Source organism: Monodon monoceros, unplaced genomic scaffold, assembly GCF_005190385.1.
Source record: "Monodon monoceros isolate NGI ecotype Baffin Bay Population unplaced genomic scaffold, NGI_Narwhal_1 Super_Scaffold_19, whole genome shotgun sequence".
Classification (NCBI taxonomy): domain Eukaryota; kingdom Metazoa; phylum Chordata; class Mammalia; order Artiodactyla; family Monodontidae; genus Monodon; species Monodon monoceros.
The window spans coordinates 44,045,366-44,062,859 of record NW_021703775.1 but is presented as its reverse complement, the minus strand read 5'-3'; the positions used below and the strand labels follow the sequence as shown (position 1 = coordinate 44,062,859).

The 17,494-nt window shown below is 38.1% G+C and overlaps 1 protein-coding gene across 4 annotated transcripts in view; it reads right to left on the bottom strand.

Moving 5' to 3' along the window:
• Positions 1–17,494, bottom strand: part of ASB3 (ankyrin repeat and SOCS box containing 3) — a 94,288-nt gene that overhangs the window by 28,838 nt on the left and 47,956 nt on the right. For all 4 annotated transcript variants that reach the window (XM_029232329.1, XM_029232326.1, XM_029232327.1 and 1 more), the window contains 4 exons: positions 9,062–9,174; positions 8,348–8,483; positions 5,390–5,567; positions 3,350–3,547 (listed from right to left, as the gene is read on the bottom strand). In XM_029232329.1, the coding sequence (XP_029088162.1) occupies positions 3,350–3,547; positions 5,390–5,567; positions 8,348–8,483; positions 9,062–9,174 (625 nt within the window). The remainder of the gene's footprint in view (positions 1–3,349; positions 3,548–5,389; positions 5,568–8,347; positions 8,484–9,061; positions 9,175–17,494) is intronic.

Genomic DNA, 17,494 nt, shown 5'->3' with positions numbered 1-17,494 from the left:
TGACCAAAGAACACCATACGCCACACTGTTGCTTCTTTACTTTTAGTTTTCAGCAGTTTGATTATTGGTGAGCATGCTTTTCTTTGGGTTTATCCTATTTTGGTTTGCTGAGCTTCTTAAATCTATAAAACTTACATCTTCATCCAATGTTGGGAAGTTTTTGTCCATTATCAGTTCACAACCTCTTTCTCTTCCCTTCTGGACCCTAGTGACATGAATGTCAACCCCAGTCATACTGTCTCTCAGGTCCCTGAGGCTCTGTTCCTTTTTGTCCCCCAAGTCGTCGTCTCCTCTGTTCTTCGTCTGGATAATTTATATTGGTCTATCTTCAAGTTGACTCTTTCCTGTCAATTCCATTCTGCTATGGAGCTCATATAGTTAATTTTTCATTTCAGATTTTATATTTCTCAGTTTTAAAAAGTCCATTTGGCTCTAGTTTTTATTTCTCAGCTGAAAATATCTACCTTTCCATTTATTTCAAGTGTTTTTACTTCATTAAGCACCATTATAATAGTTGTTTTCAATTATTTAATATTTCCAACATCTAGATCATCTCAGGGTTGACACCTGTTAACTGTCTTTTCCCTCTAAAACTGGTCATATTTTCTGGTTCTTCATATGTCAAGTCATTTTAGACTGTATCCTGGACATTACGAACAGTAATGCTGTGTGTAAACTCTAGGCCTGGGTCCTTTTATAATCTTTTGAATATAATACTGATTGTGTTTGTTTATTTTAGCAGGCATATAACCTAGTTAGGTTTAGACTACAATTTCTTTTTCACCTCTACAGACTGCTGGTTCAGTTCTCAAGCCTTTGCTATGCTGCTTTGCATCTGGCCCCATGAAATGTACCATTCAGGGGCCTGAGACTTGGGTGATAGTTCAAATCTTCTTTTCAACGTCTGTCCTGTGCATTCAAAGCTTGGATGGGCTCTGGACATATGCAGGTTTGTACACAAAATTAAGAGAACCCCTTCTCCAGCTCTCTCTTCTCCAGGATTCCCCTCATACGCTCTGTTCCACAGGGTTCTATTTACCTGATTTCTCAGGCCAGAAAAACATTAATTTTAAGGTGTTTCGGGGTTAACAGGGGTACTGCTATGGTTTAATATGTTTAATTTAAACTACACTTATAAGATGATGAGGCATGAGCTTAGCTGCTGTGACCAGGACCAAAAATATTCCTCCAAAAGTAAGATGAACACTAAAACAGATCATTGTTATATTGGACACATAGACATACAACTATACAAAACTATACAAAACCATTACATTCTGATCAAATAAAAAAATGTTCAGGGGCTTCCCTGGTGGCGCAGTGGTTAAGAATCCGCCTGGCAATGCAGGGGACACGGGTTCGATCCCTGATCGGGGACGATCCCACATGCTGTGGAGCAACTAAGCCCGTGCGCCACAACTACTGAGCCTGCACTCTAGAGCCTGCGAGCCACAACTACCGAGCCCACGTTCCAAAACCACTGAAGCCCGCGCCACAACCACTGAAGCTCGCGTGCCTAAAGCCTGTGCTCCATAACAAGAGAAGCCATTGCAATGAGAAGCCTGCACACCTCAACGAAGAGTAGCCCCCGCTCGCCACAGCTAGAGAAAGCCCGCGCACTGCAACGGAGACCCAAGGCAACCAAAAATAAATAAAATAAATTTATTAAAAAAAATATTCAATTCTGATCTAATAATAAAATACAGTGGAGATAGATATGTACAGAGAAAGGTAAATGAATCAACTAAAGCCATCAGTACAGCCCTAGTGAGGTAAACTAAAATAATTAGGGCTCCTCTGTTTATAAAGACAAAACCTAAGGAGGTATACCATGAAATCATGAAAGTTATGCATAGAGTGGATCCCAGATATTCAGATTAACCAAAACCCCAGATACTCAGATTAACCAAAACCCCAAATATTCAGAGTACAGTGTATACATAGAAGCTTAAATTCAGAACAAATGAAATGAACTACTATTTTACATAGCAAATATTACAAGACGGTAGAGACTGAAAAGCTTAGCAAATAAGTTTTTGATAACTGTTTAAATTAAGTCATAGCTAGCAATCCATAATGGTGAATTCAGGAAAGCCAATGAAATTTGAGGTAAGCTTGCAAACTCTTTTGCGTCATTAAAAAACAACAGCCACTACCTGCACAACTTTGTCCATTATTGCATGGACAGATTTTACTCAATATGCCTTTTCTTACACATAGCCTTATTCTTACCGTCTATTTAAAAACCTTAGGAGTCTTATAGACAAGTCTTGGCCAGAATCTAATCAATAATCTATCAGTAATTCTTCATTTATTCTACTCACAGCATCATGGCAGATAAGCAAAAGAAATATTTAAAAAAATTTTAGGGCTTCCCTGGTGGCACAGTGGTTGAGAGTCCGCCTGCTGATGCAGGGGACACGGATTCGTGCCCTGGTCCGGGAGGATCCCACATGCCACGGAGCGGCTAGGCCCGTGAGCCATGGCCGCTGAGCCTGCGCGTCCAGAGCCTGTGCTCCGCAACGGGAGAGGCCACAACAATGAGAGGCCCGCGTACCGCAAAAAAAAAAAAAAAATTTTAAACTGAGTGTGACCTACAGAAATAAACGCTACATACCAAATACATTAAAAATGCAGGAATATCTAGAAAACTAAAGTTTTATTTTAGGTTCATAACAAGTCTTGTAAATATAAATGTCAAATGATAAATAGCCTGACACACAGTCAATATCATACTTGACAAAGATATTTTTAACTCTTTTTTATCTTTTTGCCTCCCAGCTTTATTGAGGTATAACTGACAAATAACATTGTAAGATAGTTGAAGTATATAATGTGGTGATTTGACATACATATACATTGTGAAAACATTCATCACCTCAAATATTTACCTCTTTTTTTAAGAGCATTTAAGTTGTACTCTTAGCAAATTTCAATTATATAATACAGTCACCACATTATAACTACAGTCACCACATTATACATTAAATCTTCAGCCCTTATTCATTGTGCAACTTAAAGTTTGTTTTAATTCTTAAATTGTTTTGAAGACCAAGGATATCAGAGAATTCCTGCATTTACTTTAATATATTGAAAGTATGCTCTAAAATTGCTACACCAAAAATATAATCCAGAGCCAAAGAGAGAAGGAAAAAAATCTGACATTATCACCTAATTTTTATTATAGTTTGACTGAACAAGGTGCATCACAGAAGGCTTTTGTTTTTGTCTGTTTTTTGTTTTTAAGTTAAAAATTTAGCTGTAAGACATATTGCTTCACAAAAGAAAGTCATTTGGAAATACATCTCCATATACCAAAAAAGAATAAAAATACAGCAAATATACATACTCCTTTTGGAAAGCCATACACATGGGAGAACTGAATCCGAAGACGAGGCACATCTGGGCATCTGGGCGGTAGCCAGACTGGAGCAACATTTCTAGGCACTCTTCATGCCCTCCAAACACTGCTGAGTACACAGGACTCACTTTGTTTGGCCCAGTGTCACAGACCCGGTTAGTAAGTGGTATTAACAAGTCCAAGATTCTGCAAATACACAAATTCAGGGGTATATAATGCTTTTATATGTACATAAGTGCAGACATTTCTACAGCACATATTTTGAGTCACCCACTGATTGATTTTAAAAAGTCTTTCTGTCTTCAGTGTACTTTCCATCTACAGTAAATTATTACAAGCTACATACTCTGAAATGTTACACTCATTATTGATGCTTAATAGAAAGATCCTTAAATGTATCTGAAGCAGAGCTAAAGAACATTCCTATAAAAGTAAACAGATAACACACAGTCCTTTATTTTTCACGAATTATTTACCCTCCCACCAACAACCACCTTCCTCCCCAAAATTCAAATTTTATATTAGATATTTTAGGATCTAATAAATTTTTTAAAACTTCATTATACTAAATATAAACTCGTTATCAAGAAAACAAGTTATTTTCCTTCATAGAGTAGCAACCAAAGTTTTATTTTTCTAATCAGTAAGAATTTTTTAAGACAGTGAGTGACATGAAGTGAATAGTACTGTCAACAGGAAGAAGTCAGAAATTCTGCTAAAATATTGTATTCTCAGAAAAGAAGATGAGCTCTTTAAATATTAAGGCAGATTTATTTAAAAATTAAGAATAAATTAAGAATTGATGACATTCTTTCTCTTTGCTACTTTTCCTTAGGTAAGGTAGGACTAAGATAATATTTAAGGAGAACTTATATTTCACCATGAAGGAAATCATCAGTGACAAACAGAATTCTCAAAATTGAGAACAAATGAGGACAAATTCTCAAGAGGGTTTTGGTATCAATTTAAAGCTCAGAGTATAATTGTACCTAAGATTTATGATTAAATAAACAATCAACAGTTAAGAAAAACATCAAATTTTTAAACCTAAGTACTTTGTTAAATAAAGAATCTGTTTAGTGTCTCTTATATGTAATAAATGTGCTAAATTTTTTTAAATGAGTTGGAAAAATTATACTCTTCAACAGGGCACAAACATGATTACAAATATCTTTAAGGAAATAGTAAAATACCATGCCACCTAGTGGCATAACAACCCAATTACAGCATCTGTTTTCCTACTATGTATACATACAAAAGACAAGACCATTTCACTATTACTTTTTAAATTAAATAATACTAACAAGAGCTATAAAATTATTATTGTAGTAGTATAACTCTAAAAACTTTAAATATATATTTAAAAAAACTGTACCAATCTATGTTAAGACAGGCTGCCATATTCTCACAGGTATAAAACCAGGTTTAATAATTTCTGAGATTCCTGGAACCCCCAATTTCAGGGAGTTCCAACTTTCGTTAAGTCTCTCTCTCTTCAGACAATACCAAAAATTTCATTGGAATTTCTGGCTAAGGAAGAAGAGTAATAGAAGCAGGGGAAAGTACCAAGTTGAATTTGAAATAAGACAAAGAGAAGTCCAGTCAAAGGGTTCAAGATGTGGAGGACTACCCAGTCCACACAAAAGAGATCACAAACTCAAAACATTCCTGGGGCCAAGGAGGTAACAAAAATAAGTTGAATAAAGCCATCAGATCAATACCTAAAGATGCCTGGGACAAAACTGGAAAGGAGTGGGAGAGTACAGCCACAGCTTAAGAAGTCAGAGAGAAGACTTACCCTGAGAAAGCCCCTGGGGCCACTCTGCCTCACACTAGGAAAGAGCAAGACTACGAGCTGCTGGGATTGCAAGGGGGACAAATGTGGGGGGTGGATCTAGTCACCCAGCAGATCAGTAGGGAAGGGAATACCAAGGGTTATGCCTGGAGGTAAAGGGTCTGGCCCAGAAGATCTATTTCTATTACCTTTGAATTATGAGACCATTTTTATTTTCCATTTTTAACACTTACTTTGTATGGCCCATTTGTGCGGCTGCATGAATAGGTAACTGCCAATTGTCCTCATTACAGTAAAGATCAGGATCTGCCCCACTGGAAAGCAAAAGCTCCACACATTCTGTGTGGCCCTCTTGAGCAGCAATGAACAAGGGAGTAGCTTTGTCCAAGGCTTGACAATTGACATTTGCACCTAAAATAAACATTTAACATATAACCCTCCTTAATGCAAAAAATAATAATAATAATTAACAAAAATTTCAAAGCAGTTGCCTTAAATAGGGTTTCACAGTACAATAGCTTTTCTTCCTTAGTGGATACTGTTGTTAAAACATATTAATTTTCATAACTTATTGGTAATCATTTACATTGTTTTTACTTTTATGTCAGCACGAAAGCAAGTGATTAATATTTTAGAATTCATTTTTAAGCTAAAATAAGAAACTTATTCAATGAAGGATTCATTTCATTCCAACAAGCACTCTGAGGGTCCAGTAAGCAATCATTTAAAAAAGGAAAAATGCAAACCATCAAATATGGATAACATTTTTGATCATTACTGAAAGGATAAGAAAAAAATCTAAATTATGAGACTTTACAGATGCCACTAATTGATTCAGGCTAAGACTTGTGAAAAAAAAATTCCAGTAGATATGATATACGTGGGGGCTATGCCTTTAAACTAATGTTGACTATACTCTTCATTATATCACTTTTCTTCATGACCAGTGCATGATAAACAGAGCCCACATTAAAAGGAAAAAGGTCTATTTAAATGGGTTTCTAAGCTGATCTTTTTAAGCATAAATCTAATCAATTATTTAGACCCAAGTGTACAAAGATGTGAAAAAGTTTAGTGACCTCAATTTTTGTGAAGGTTTCAAAAATAGCAGACTTCCTCAAACTTTTCTCATTGACAAATAACGTGTTAAGTATGCTAAGTATGGTGTTAATACATGACCATGAGAATTTTAAAATTTCTGGAATACAGCTCAGTGAAAAATCATCATCATCAAGGGGGAAAAGACTACTTTTTTATTTAAACGGATGTTCCATAAATATACCTTGAATAAACCAAAGCCCTGAAATTGGTAAAAACAATGCAAAACACAAATGGTAACTTAGAGTTTATGGAACTGTCAGAAATTCCAACTGGATATTCAACATGTCTAGATACACAGAATATTCCTGACTTGTACAAGGTGGCTTCACCTACTGTCAGCCTCAGAAAGAAATGAACACTATAACTGAGAAAATACTAAGTCAAAAAAGAAACCTACTTAACTTTCTCTTTTAAGCAATGTTTTGTTTTGATTGACAATTTCAATGTATAAGGAAGAATAAGGAACTAGACCTTGTAAGATTACAGGTAGAAAAGTTGGGAAAATGAGAGATAATTCACTGAATGGAAAGTCACTTTAAAGAGTTAGAAACATGTATAGTTACATTATAAACATACCTACATACCTTTTCAACTTGCCATTCGTAACTATTCAGAGAGGAGAAGAAAAAAAGAACAAAGGAAAACAAAACAGGTGCTTAGTGTTCCAGGAGACAGGCTCAGCATGAGGAGTCATTAGCTGCAGTTTAACCTATTTCATTCTAAATATTAGCTACACACTAATAACTGGAACTTACGGACTGGAAGTCACAGAATACATCACGACAGTCCTTGGGAAGGTACAACATAGAAGAAGGAAGATGAGAAATCACAAGTCCTGGATCCAAGTCCTGATTCTGCCAGGGAATACTTTCTAGATCTTTGGCAAGGCACTTAAATGCTCAGAGCCTGGGATTCTTTTTTTTTTTTTTTAATTTATTTATTTATTTATTTATTTGGCTGTGTCAGGTCTTAGTTGCAGCATGCACGTTCTTCTCTAGTTGTGGCATGTGGGCTCCAGAGCACACAGGCTCAGTAGTTGCAGCATGCAGCCTCTCTAGTTGTGGTGCACGGGCTCTAGAGTGCACGGGCTCAGCAGTTGTGGCACACGGGCCCAGATGCCCTGTGGCATGTGGGATCCTAGCTCCTCGACCAGGGATCGAACCCATGTCCCCTGCATTAGAAGGCAGATTCCTAACCACTGGACCACCAGGGGAGTCCCCAAGCCTGGGATTCTTAATACAAAAAAAAAAAAAGCTTGCACAAATGATTTGGGGGATTCTCTCAACTTTAAACTTTGTTTTGGTAATTTATTAAAAGTTTAGGTATTACAGAAGATACGTGAAAAGTCTAAGTATTAAAAAAAATTGCGTGGTGGCAAACCTGGTGTATTTCCCATCTGCTCCTGACTATCCATGCTTCGTCAGGTTAGCAGTGTGAGTGCACACGCAGTGTCTGGAAGAACTGAAAAGCTCTTACATAACAAAAGTTTCTGGTCACAGAAATGTCACACAGAGTAAGAATGCCACCTCAACACCATCCTCTCTGACAATGCTGAATGTGTAATCGTTGTCACTGAGAATCCTTTAACAGGCTTCTGTTGCTATTTATTAACATAATAAAGTATAAACATGCTTTGAAATAAATCCATTTAAATATCACACAATTGATCAAAACATACAACTCAAAGGGTTAATATACAAAATAACTATCTAAAAAATTAATTAAGCCTATACTAGTCTTTTTTTTTCTTGTACCCTAGAAAGTTGGAATTGCTCAGGTCCCTAGAATAAAGGACAGCACCATCATTTAACTTGCCAATAAACCTGCTTTAATGATAGGTTATTATGGTCCTACTCAGATAAATTAATAGTTGCGCAATGTATTATGTTAGTAATAGAGACTTAGTAACCAGGCTTATAAATGAACTTGTATGTACTCTTATTTACCACTAACATAAAAGACCATATATTCCAGAACCTGATTTATATCTGGTCAAGAATTACTCTTCCTAAGAAGATACAAAGTTAAAACTCATGATCTTAACAGTGTAAAGGCTAATGGATTAGTCTTACCCAATGAATTAGTCTTACCTGATGATATAAGTATGCTCAAGCTTTCTAGCTTGCCATATTGAGCAGCCACAAATAAAGGTGTGATTCCAAAGTCATCCTGGCATTCCTTGTTTGCTCCTTTTTTAAGAAGCAATTTTATGATCTCAGCATTTTCCTAAGGCACAGATTCATATTTTAAATAAAACAAAGAAAATAGAAGATATCTTTTTTATTGTTGTGTGTGTGTATATTTTTTATCCTCACTAAAGGAAAAAAGTGTATTGGTGGATGGGAAGAAAGTGTTAAACAATCAGATTATCCTGTACCTTTAGCTAGAACATTAAACATAAACAGATAGAACACTGGGAATCTCTAGGAATTATAATCCTTATAAAATCCTGCAAAATTAGTTTGCAAGTACAAGCACTAAGATGTCATCACAGTTTCTAAACACAGTGCTATAAATAAAATAAGCCATTGCTATCAATTTATATCCCAAATATTCTGATGGTCTCTTAACTATGCTATCAACATTTGAAAAACTTAGATAATCCCTGCAGCCCAAAGCTACTAGAACTACTAGAGCAGTTGGCTTATTCAGAATGACTGTTAGCATTTAGACTGCCTTTTCTGTACTGCACTAACCATCATAAATCACAGGCAAGTAGGAAGCAAAAACTGTATTGAACTGTCATTTTAAAAGGGTAAAACACACAATTTATATGGAAATGAAATAATAAATTCAGAGTTTACCTGAAAAGTAGCCTGGTGCAAGGTGTTCCATCCACACATAGAATGGGATCCATTAACATTTGCTCCATATCGAAGTAGCAGCCTTAACACATCTATCTGTCCATTTTCAACAGCTGCAATACAACAGTCAAAAAAATTATTGTCAATAAAAAGCCATGTTTGTAGGACTGGGCACTTCGGTGATGTTACCATCACTTATTCAGCTTCGAACTCACAATACTGTGATCATTCCTATCAACAAATCAAAACATATATGTACTCCTTATGCAATTCCAAAACATTTATCACAATTGTCTTAGCCCAAACCCATTAATATATACATCCTTTTGGTACACATATAAAATTATTTTCAATTGTATCTTAAAAGATACAGAGAAAATGGAAGCAGGAGGCAAACATATTCTCTTTGATAATGGAGATAATATGTGTTTCTATTTTGTTAAAAATGCAGTTGGGAGGGGGATGGGATGAATGGGTCAGAAGAAACAGCAGCAGTCTGGAGAAACAGTCTCAAAAGAATTGAAAGGTTGGCTATTACCATCTGATCACAAATGACAATAGTAAATGACAAGCAAACTGAAAGCACAATACTGCAAGTCTGCATCTTAGATATTTTTACCATAATAAACAACAATCATTGTTAAAATGATGTTCGTATATCAACCAATGAAAATTTAGTAGAATCTGTTTCACATCCAATTCATACATCATTATCAGTGACTGCTGGCAAAAATCACTCCATAGCCAAAAGCCTGAGTTGAAGATTATCAGGTTGTCAGTGGTGATTAATGAAACAGAGTTTAGATAAGTTTGTTTCCATGAATTAAGGAGACCTTCTAAAAATGAAAGTCGAAAAAATTTGTTTTGAGTATTAAATACGCTATAGAAGTCAGAGAGAAAAATTTTAATATCATAAATACATTAAGATATCTGATGTCTGCATCTCTAGTGAAAAAAATTTCTCAATGGCAAAATGGCATTTTTACAGCTCTTGCTAATTATTTCAAAATAAGGCAAATGGTTAAGTAATGGTTAATCGTTAAGAAATAGTGGTTTAGGGACTTCCCTGGTGGCACAGTGGTTAAGAATCCACCTGCAAATGCAGGGGACACAGGTCCAAGCCCTGGTCCGGGAAGATCCCACATGCTGCGGAGCAACTAAGCCCATGCGCCACAACTACTGAGCCTGCGCTCTAGAGCCACAACTACTGAGCCCGTGTGCCACAACTACTGAAGCCCGCGCACCTATAGCCCGTGCTCCTTAATAGGAGAAGCCACTGCAATGAGAAGCCCACACACCACAACGAAGAGTAGCCCCCGCTCACCACAACTAGAGAAAGCCTGCGCACAGCAACAAAGCCCCAACACAGCCAAAAATAAAATATTAAATAAATAAATAAACCTTTAAAAAAAAAAAGAAATAGTGGTTTAGAAAAGTGTATTTACAGCTTACAACCTACTACCAAAGCCTCTCCTTTGGAAGAGTTGGGTTAACTTCTTTGTCCTTATATAATAAGTTACCAAATTGGAGACGGAGTGGGAACCATACTGTGACCAAGTATATTATACTTCAATGAAAGTTATTTAAAAAAAAAACCAAAAAAACCCAGACTCGAACTTACTATTCGTTTGCCTCCTTATCATTAGTAAAGTACGCTTGAGGAGAGAAACTGTGTTCCGTTCCCCTTACGTGCCCAGTGCCAATCGCAAACAGAAGACAGGCAATAAATAAGCACTGACTCAGGGAATGAAAAATAAATGTCTAAAATAAAATATGATTTTCTTTTTAAGAATTCATTCCTCTCCAAACAGAACAGCCTTCAGAACTATACTTCTGGATATGACAAAATAACTGGTACTAAACTAGCCATCATAAGAGTGGGAAATATACATAAAGCAACTTTTTCTAGCATTAAACCATGGGTAAAAGACTGATTCCTAAGGAAAGGGAAACACATGAGGTGAGCCCCATGATCACCCCAGCTTTCTGCCTGGGGACATTTCTGGATTATGGTGCAATGAGCTGAAGTCCAAGCACAGTAAGGATAAGGTTGAAGAAAGAATACTCCAAGCAGGGGAAATGGTCCAAGCAGAGTGAAGCAGTCCGCTGAGCTAAGGAGGAAAATATCAGAGTTTAAGCAGTTGAAATCGGTGGGGCAAACCCCAAGAGAAAAGAGAACTGTGTGGAGGGGAGGCCCCACTGTGGAAGTTCTCCAAGAATCCTTGCCTGAGGTCTGGGCTACACATGTACGAGGCAAGATGAAGCTTACCAGAGAACTGCTAAAGGGTTAAGAATGGAACAGAGGTAAGTAGAAGACAGTGCTGAGGGGCAACGGAACTCCTAGGAGTTCTGGCCCAGTCAGAGTGGTGAAACCACACTGATACTTCGATAGCTTGTTAACACTCTGGGCATTCAGCTGAGACACCCAAAAGGCAGAGCCCTAGGAATAAAGACCACATCTGAGACTAAGGCCTACTCTAGACCTGCTCTAAGGAAGCCTAAAATAAGCCCTGATCAGGAAGGAGGCAGAGGCTGGGAACTGAGTCCTCCTGGGAGTTAGATCTGGGAAATACCTTATGCTCTCAACAAAGCATAAAACCAAACCTAAACAAGTTCAAGGTCATAAGCCAGTAAATAATCTATTATTTAAAAAACAGAAAAAAACTCACTATTCTCAGAGGATAAGAGAATTCAAGTCTGTGACATACTATTCACAATGCCCAGTATACAAGTCAGAAAGCAGTGAGCAGAAACTGATCCCAAGATGGCCCAGACATTGGATTTAACAGATTAACTAATGTAGCTACTATAAATACGCTTTAAAACTTTCAAGAAAATATGTTCAACGATTTTACTTTGTTTGTTTGTTTGCAGTACGCAGGCCTCTCACTGTTGTGGCCTCTCCTGCTGTGGAGCACAGGCTCCGGACGCGCAGGCTCAACGGCCATGGCCCACGGGACCAGTTGCGCCGCGGCATGTGGGATCTTCCCGGACCGGGGCATGAACCCGTGTCCGCTGCATCAGCAGGCTGACTCTCAACCACTGCGCCACCAGGGAAGCCCCAAAGATTTTATTTTTAATATCTATGGTGTACACACAGCATACACAGAGAATCTGAGTAATGAAACTTTTTTTAAAAAAAGAACCAACTGGAAATTCCAGAACTGAAAAAAGAAATGGATGGGCTTAAAAGAAGATCAGAGATGGTAGAAGAGTGGATGAACTTGAAGACATCAATATAAATCAACCAGGGACTTCCCTGGCGGTCCAGTGGTTAAGACTCCATGCTACCACTTCAGGGGGCATGGGTTCAATCCCTGGTTGGGGAACTAAGATCCTGCATGCCACACAGCATAGCCAAAAAAAGAAAGAAGGAAAATAAAACAAAAAACAAAAACATATATATATGTATATCATCCTATCTGAAGAACTGAGAGGGGAAAAAAAAGACTACAGGAAAATCAACTGTACACATCTAACAGTCCAGCATACATTAACTGGAGACCCAGAAGGAGAAGAGAGTAAAAACTGGGCAGCAAAAAATACATTTGAAGAGAAAAAAATGCCTGAAATTTTCCAAAATTTGATTTAAAAAACAAAAACAAAAGCCACACTGACTTACAAATCCCAGAAATTCAGTAAACCACAGTGCTTTGGAAGAAGTCAGTATACTTATGACTTCACATTCTATGTAAATTAAGGATGATTATATAAACATACCTGACAGCTCTGTGGAAGAATTTAAATGATTATAAAAGCAGCTGCAAACAACAAGCCATTGAAATCAACTTAGCTATAATAATAGTTTAATTTTTTTTCCAGGGCTCTTATTTGCATTTGAAATAAAATATACCATTTTACCATGTCCTTTAAGACTCTGCAATAGTTAAATAATTAATCCAATCATTCAACAGTGCCAGGGACTGTACTAAGCACAGGGGCATAGCAAGCAACCAGACTTACAAAGTAGTTGCCTTCGTGGAACTTCCATTCTAGTGGGAGAGACAGATAATAAACAAGCACACAGATAAAGGAAATAAGTTCTGATAAAAGAAACTGTGAAATTGCTTTTTGTGGGGAAAAAAGTGAAAGAAATTAACAAGGTAAAGTAAAGAGCAGTGACTGAGTATGAGAGTGCTATGTTAGAAAAGAGGATAGAGGTCATCTCTTTGAAACAGAGACCTCTGAACAGAGAAATGAGAGATAAGCAGTAAGCCATGCAAAGAGGTGGAAGAAGAGTACTCCAAACAAGAAATAAGAAGTGTAAAGGCAGTGAAGTACAAAAGAGCTGAGTATGTTTGGAATAGCCAAGACGGCCAGTGTGACTGAAGTGAAGTCAAGGAAAGGAAATAAAGCAAGAGAGGTAGAAAGAAGCCAAATTTTGTAAGCCTTGGCAAAAAGTTAGCTTTTTTTTTTTTTTAAGGAAAAAATGAATTTGTAGTTGGAGCTACTCCTAGAAGCACAGCTCATCACCTGCTCGTTCAGGACATAAATCCTGAGGAGCTGAGTGATCTGCCCAAAGTCACAGAGCCAGAGCCCAGGCTTCCTGGTTAGTCAGGACTCCCTCAACTATACCTGGTAATATTAACAAGAATAGGAGTCAGCAAACTGTTTCTGTAAAGGGCCAGAAAATACAGACAGTCCCCAACTTAAGATGGTCTGACAACAATTTTTCGACTTTACAGCAGTGCAAAAGGGATACACATTCGGGAGAAACTGTACTTCAAATTTTGATATTTTCCTGGGCTAGCAATATGTGGTATGATCATCTCTCACAATGCTGGGCAGTGGCAGCAAGCTGCAGCTCCCATTCAGCCACAAAATCACGAGGATAAACAGCTGATATACTCACAACCATTCTATACCCATACAACCATTCTGTTTTTCACTTTCAATATAGTTTCAATAAATTACACGAGATATTCAACACTTTATTATAAAATAAGCTTTGTGTTAGATGACTGCCTAATGTAAGGCACAATGTAGGCTAATGTAAGTGTTCTGAGCACATATAAGGTAGGCTAGGCTAAACAATGATGTTTGGTAGGCTAGGTGTATTAAGTGCATTTTTGACTTACAACATTTTCAGCTTACAATGGGCTTATTGGGATGTAACCCCATCCTAATTTGAGGAAAATCTGTACTCTATTACATCTAGTTTCTCTGGTTCAACATTATGCTTGTAAAATTTATCAATATTGTTGCCTCTAGCTGCAGATCATTCCTCTTCATTGCTGTGTAGTAATCCATTGTGTAAATAGAACACAATTTATTTACCCATTCTATCGCTGGCAGATGGTCTTTGGATAGCTTCCTGTTTGGGGCTGTAATAGAGTACTACAACAAGACTACTCTAGTACATCTTTTTTTTTTTTTTTTTTTTTTTTTGCGGTACGCGGGCCTCTCACTGTTGTGGCCTCTCCCATTGCGGAGCACAGGCTCCGGACGCGCAGGCTCAGCGGCCATGGCTCACGGACCCAGCCGCTCCACAGCATGTGCGATCTTCCTGGACCGGGGCACGAACCCGTGTCCCTGCATCGGCAGGCGGACTCTCAACCACTGCGCCACCAGGGAAGCCCTCTAGTACGTCTTTTACTGAACACTGATACACATTACTGTTGACTATATGCCTAGGAATGGAATTGTTGGGACAGAGAGTATGTATATACTCAGCTTTAGTAAGTTCTTCCAAACCGTTTTTCAAAGTGGCTATACCAAATTCACACTCCCATCAGTAATCTATCTTCTGGTTGCTTCACATCCTCATAAACACTTGGCACTTTCAATCTTTTTCTTTTTAGCCGTTCTGGTAGGTGTGTAGTGTTTACTTTTACCTTAATCATCAGTCACTTCAAATCCTCTCTGGAAGTAGTTGAGATACAAATAAATAAACAAAATATAACACTGTCTTTATCCTGAGTTCCTTTGGGACTCACTAGCCTGGGAGTACAAGTGAAGTTATGTTAAACTGTAAACTAAAATTTCAAATCCTGACATTGGGGTTACAGAAGAAACAAGCTGATAACAGCTATAGCTGGCTGACGGTACAAAGGAGTTCACTATATTATGTTCTCTACTTTCATATATATTTTAAATGTTTCACAATAAAAGTTTTTAGTATTTTTCATCAGTTCATGGCCCCACTTGCATAATATGGAAGCTATATCTCCTGACAAATTCTACCCCACTAAGGACTTTTGATCTCCTAAATAATCCTGTCATCTTCTTCTCTGAGACACCTTCCTGATGTCCACAGTTGTAAAGGCCACTTGAAGGTTATAACTGGCACAGTGTCAATGAGAATGATGTCACCCAGGCCATAGGTGCCATTTATTTCCCAATTCTGAATATGCAAGATGCCAAAGTGATGCTGGTTTCCCTGCAGTGCCCACTGTATAGGCAACATGCTACATCTGAGCAGCAGTGGAGAAGATGCCCTGTTCCCAACCTAACCCACAACATGCTCTGTCACCGAGCTTCCTACAGAGCAGGGCTGCTCATATCCCTGCGCCTCTCAGAGGTGCTCATGGAAACAGATCCTTCACCTTCCGCCTTCAGCTCCTCTCACTACAGGGCTCAAATATGAATCCCGGAAGCTGGAAAACCAGGCTGTTCTTCCACCCTTGTCTCCCAGAAGCCCCTCTACCACCCAGTTACTCAAATAAAAATCTCCTCCTGAAAACCATTCATTCTGCTCCTGAATTTGCCACCTACTTATTCATGACACAAGTGCTCAGGCATCTCAGACATATCTGAATTATAATTTAGGATCAAGATTATACCCTAACTCTAGTGGAAAGAACACAGATAGTGTAGTCAGGCACTCTGTCCAGCTGTGAGCAAGTTAGTCTCTCAACCTCATTACACATATAAAATAAGGATAATCTACTTACCTATGGGCTTTTAGTTGATTGAATAATTAATATAAGTAAATATAGTAGGTGCTCAATAAATGTTCCTTCTTTCTCTCCCTCAGTCTCCCTTACCCCTTTCCTGATATATAACTGGTCAACTTCTTTTCCTAATAAACTCCACAAATAGGATACTCAGAAGGTTAGCTTTTCAATCATGAGGAGTTAGCCCATAATTATAGTTCCCTCAATACTAATACAGCTCTCTGACTAAACTCATATTGGTCACCTTCACTCCATGCACCCTAAGGACAGCCTCTTCCCTTTGCAGGATCAATCCTTTTGTCCAACAACCCGATTAACTGCAACCATCATCCAGCACTACAAGAAGTGCATATCCAGGTTCCCTCCTAAGTGAGAGTGCAGACCCCCAGGTTTACCCAATTTATTGTCCAATTTACTTCCTCCATGATAATTACCCACAAACCAGTCTTATTAGTTTAAATAAATGTTTATGTTTATCTTTCCTCCTCCATAGCCATACTGATCTTGTCTTACAAACATATACACTATTTCCCATCCTCAAAAAAGGAATCCAAAGCCCATAATCCTCTATCTTTCCATGGCCACCACCTGTATTCATTTGCCAGATTTTTCTCTCTTCCAAAAAACAGAACTAGGTCTATAGGCAGATGCCGCTTATACAGAACTTTTATGCTCTTTCTTTTCCTTCCACTTCTTGTCCAAGTTTGCAGAGACCTAAAGACATTTCCTTAGACTGGAGCGTGAGTCTGATAATCACCTAATCAACTGAGGATAATGAGGGAAATTCAGCTGCAATTTCAACCATCCCACTGATAAGCAAGCTGATTGGCTAAGCTGGTGTTTCTTTGCTCCCTCACCTCTCTACATGGGACCCATCTAGTACCGCATGCTACGGCAAAGGAGGCCAACATTTCAAAGATAGAAGAGGACTACAGCTCAGTTAAGGGTATACAAAGAGCTGTGCTCTCTGATACAGAAGCCAGTGGCCATATGTGGCTATTTAAATCTAATTAATTAAAATTAAATTAAATGAAAATTTGAGTACCTCAATCAAACTAGCTTCATTTGAAGTGCTCAAGAGCCACACTTGGCTAGTGACTGGACGGTACAGATTTAGGACACTTCCGAATTCTATTGGACGGCTCTGGTCTAGAGTTTAGAATTTAACTAAATTGGAATTTAACCTAGAATACTAGGCATATCTATCTCCAAGATACATGCCTGGCAATGAGGACAGGGAGCCAGGCCATTAGTTGTGGCTCCTATGGTTTGGGGCAGGTGTTCAAGGACAGAAAGGAAATGAGTAATTCTGGAACCTGGAAAAGTACTGTGGATTCCCAGAGAGAAAAAGAAAGCAGAATCATAGGATCTGGTATTACACTGGCATTGAACAGAGACCAGAGCCCAAGGATAAAGAATAAACATGAAATAAAACACCCCATTTGGAAGACAGAGCTCAAAGTGTCTGGGGTACACACAAAGATGGGAGAAAGGCTTTCCTCCCTTCAATCCAAACAGGTATTGTCTGTAAGACTCT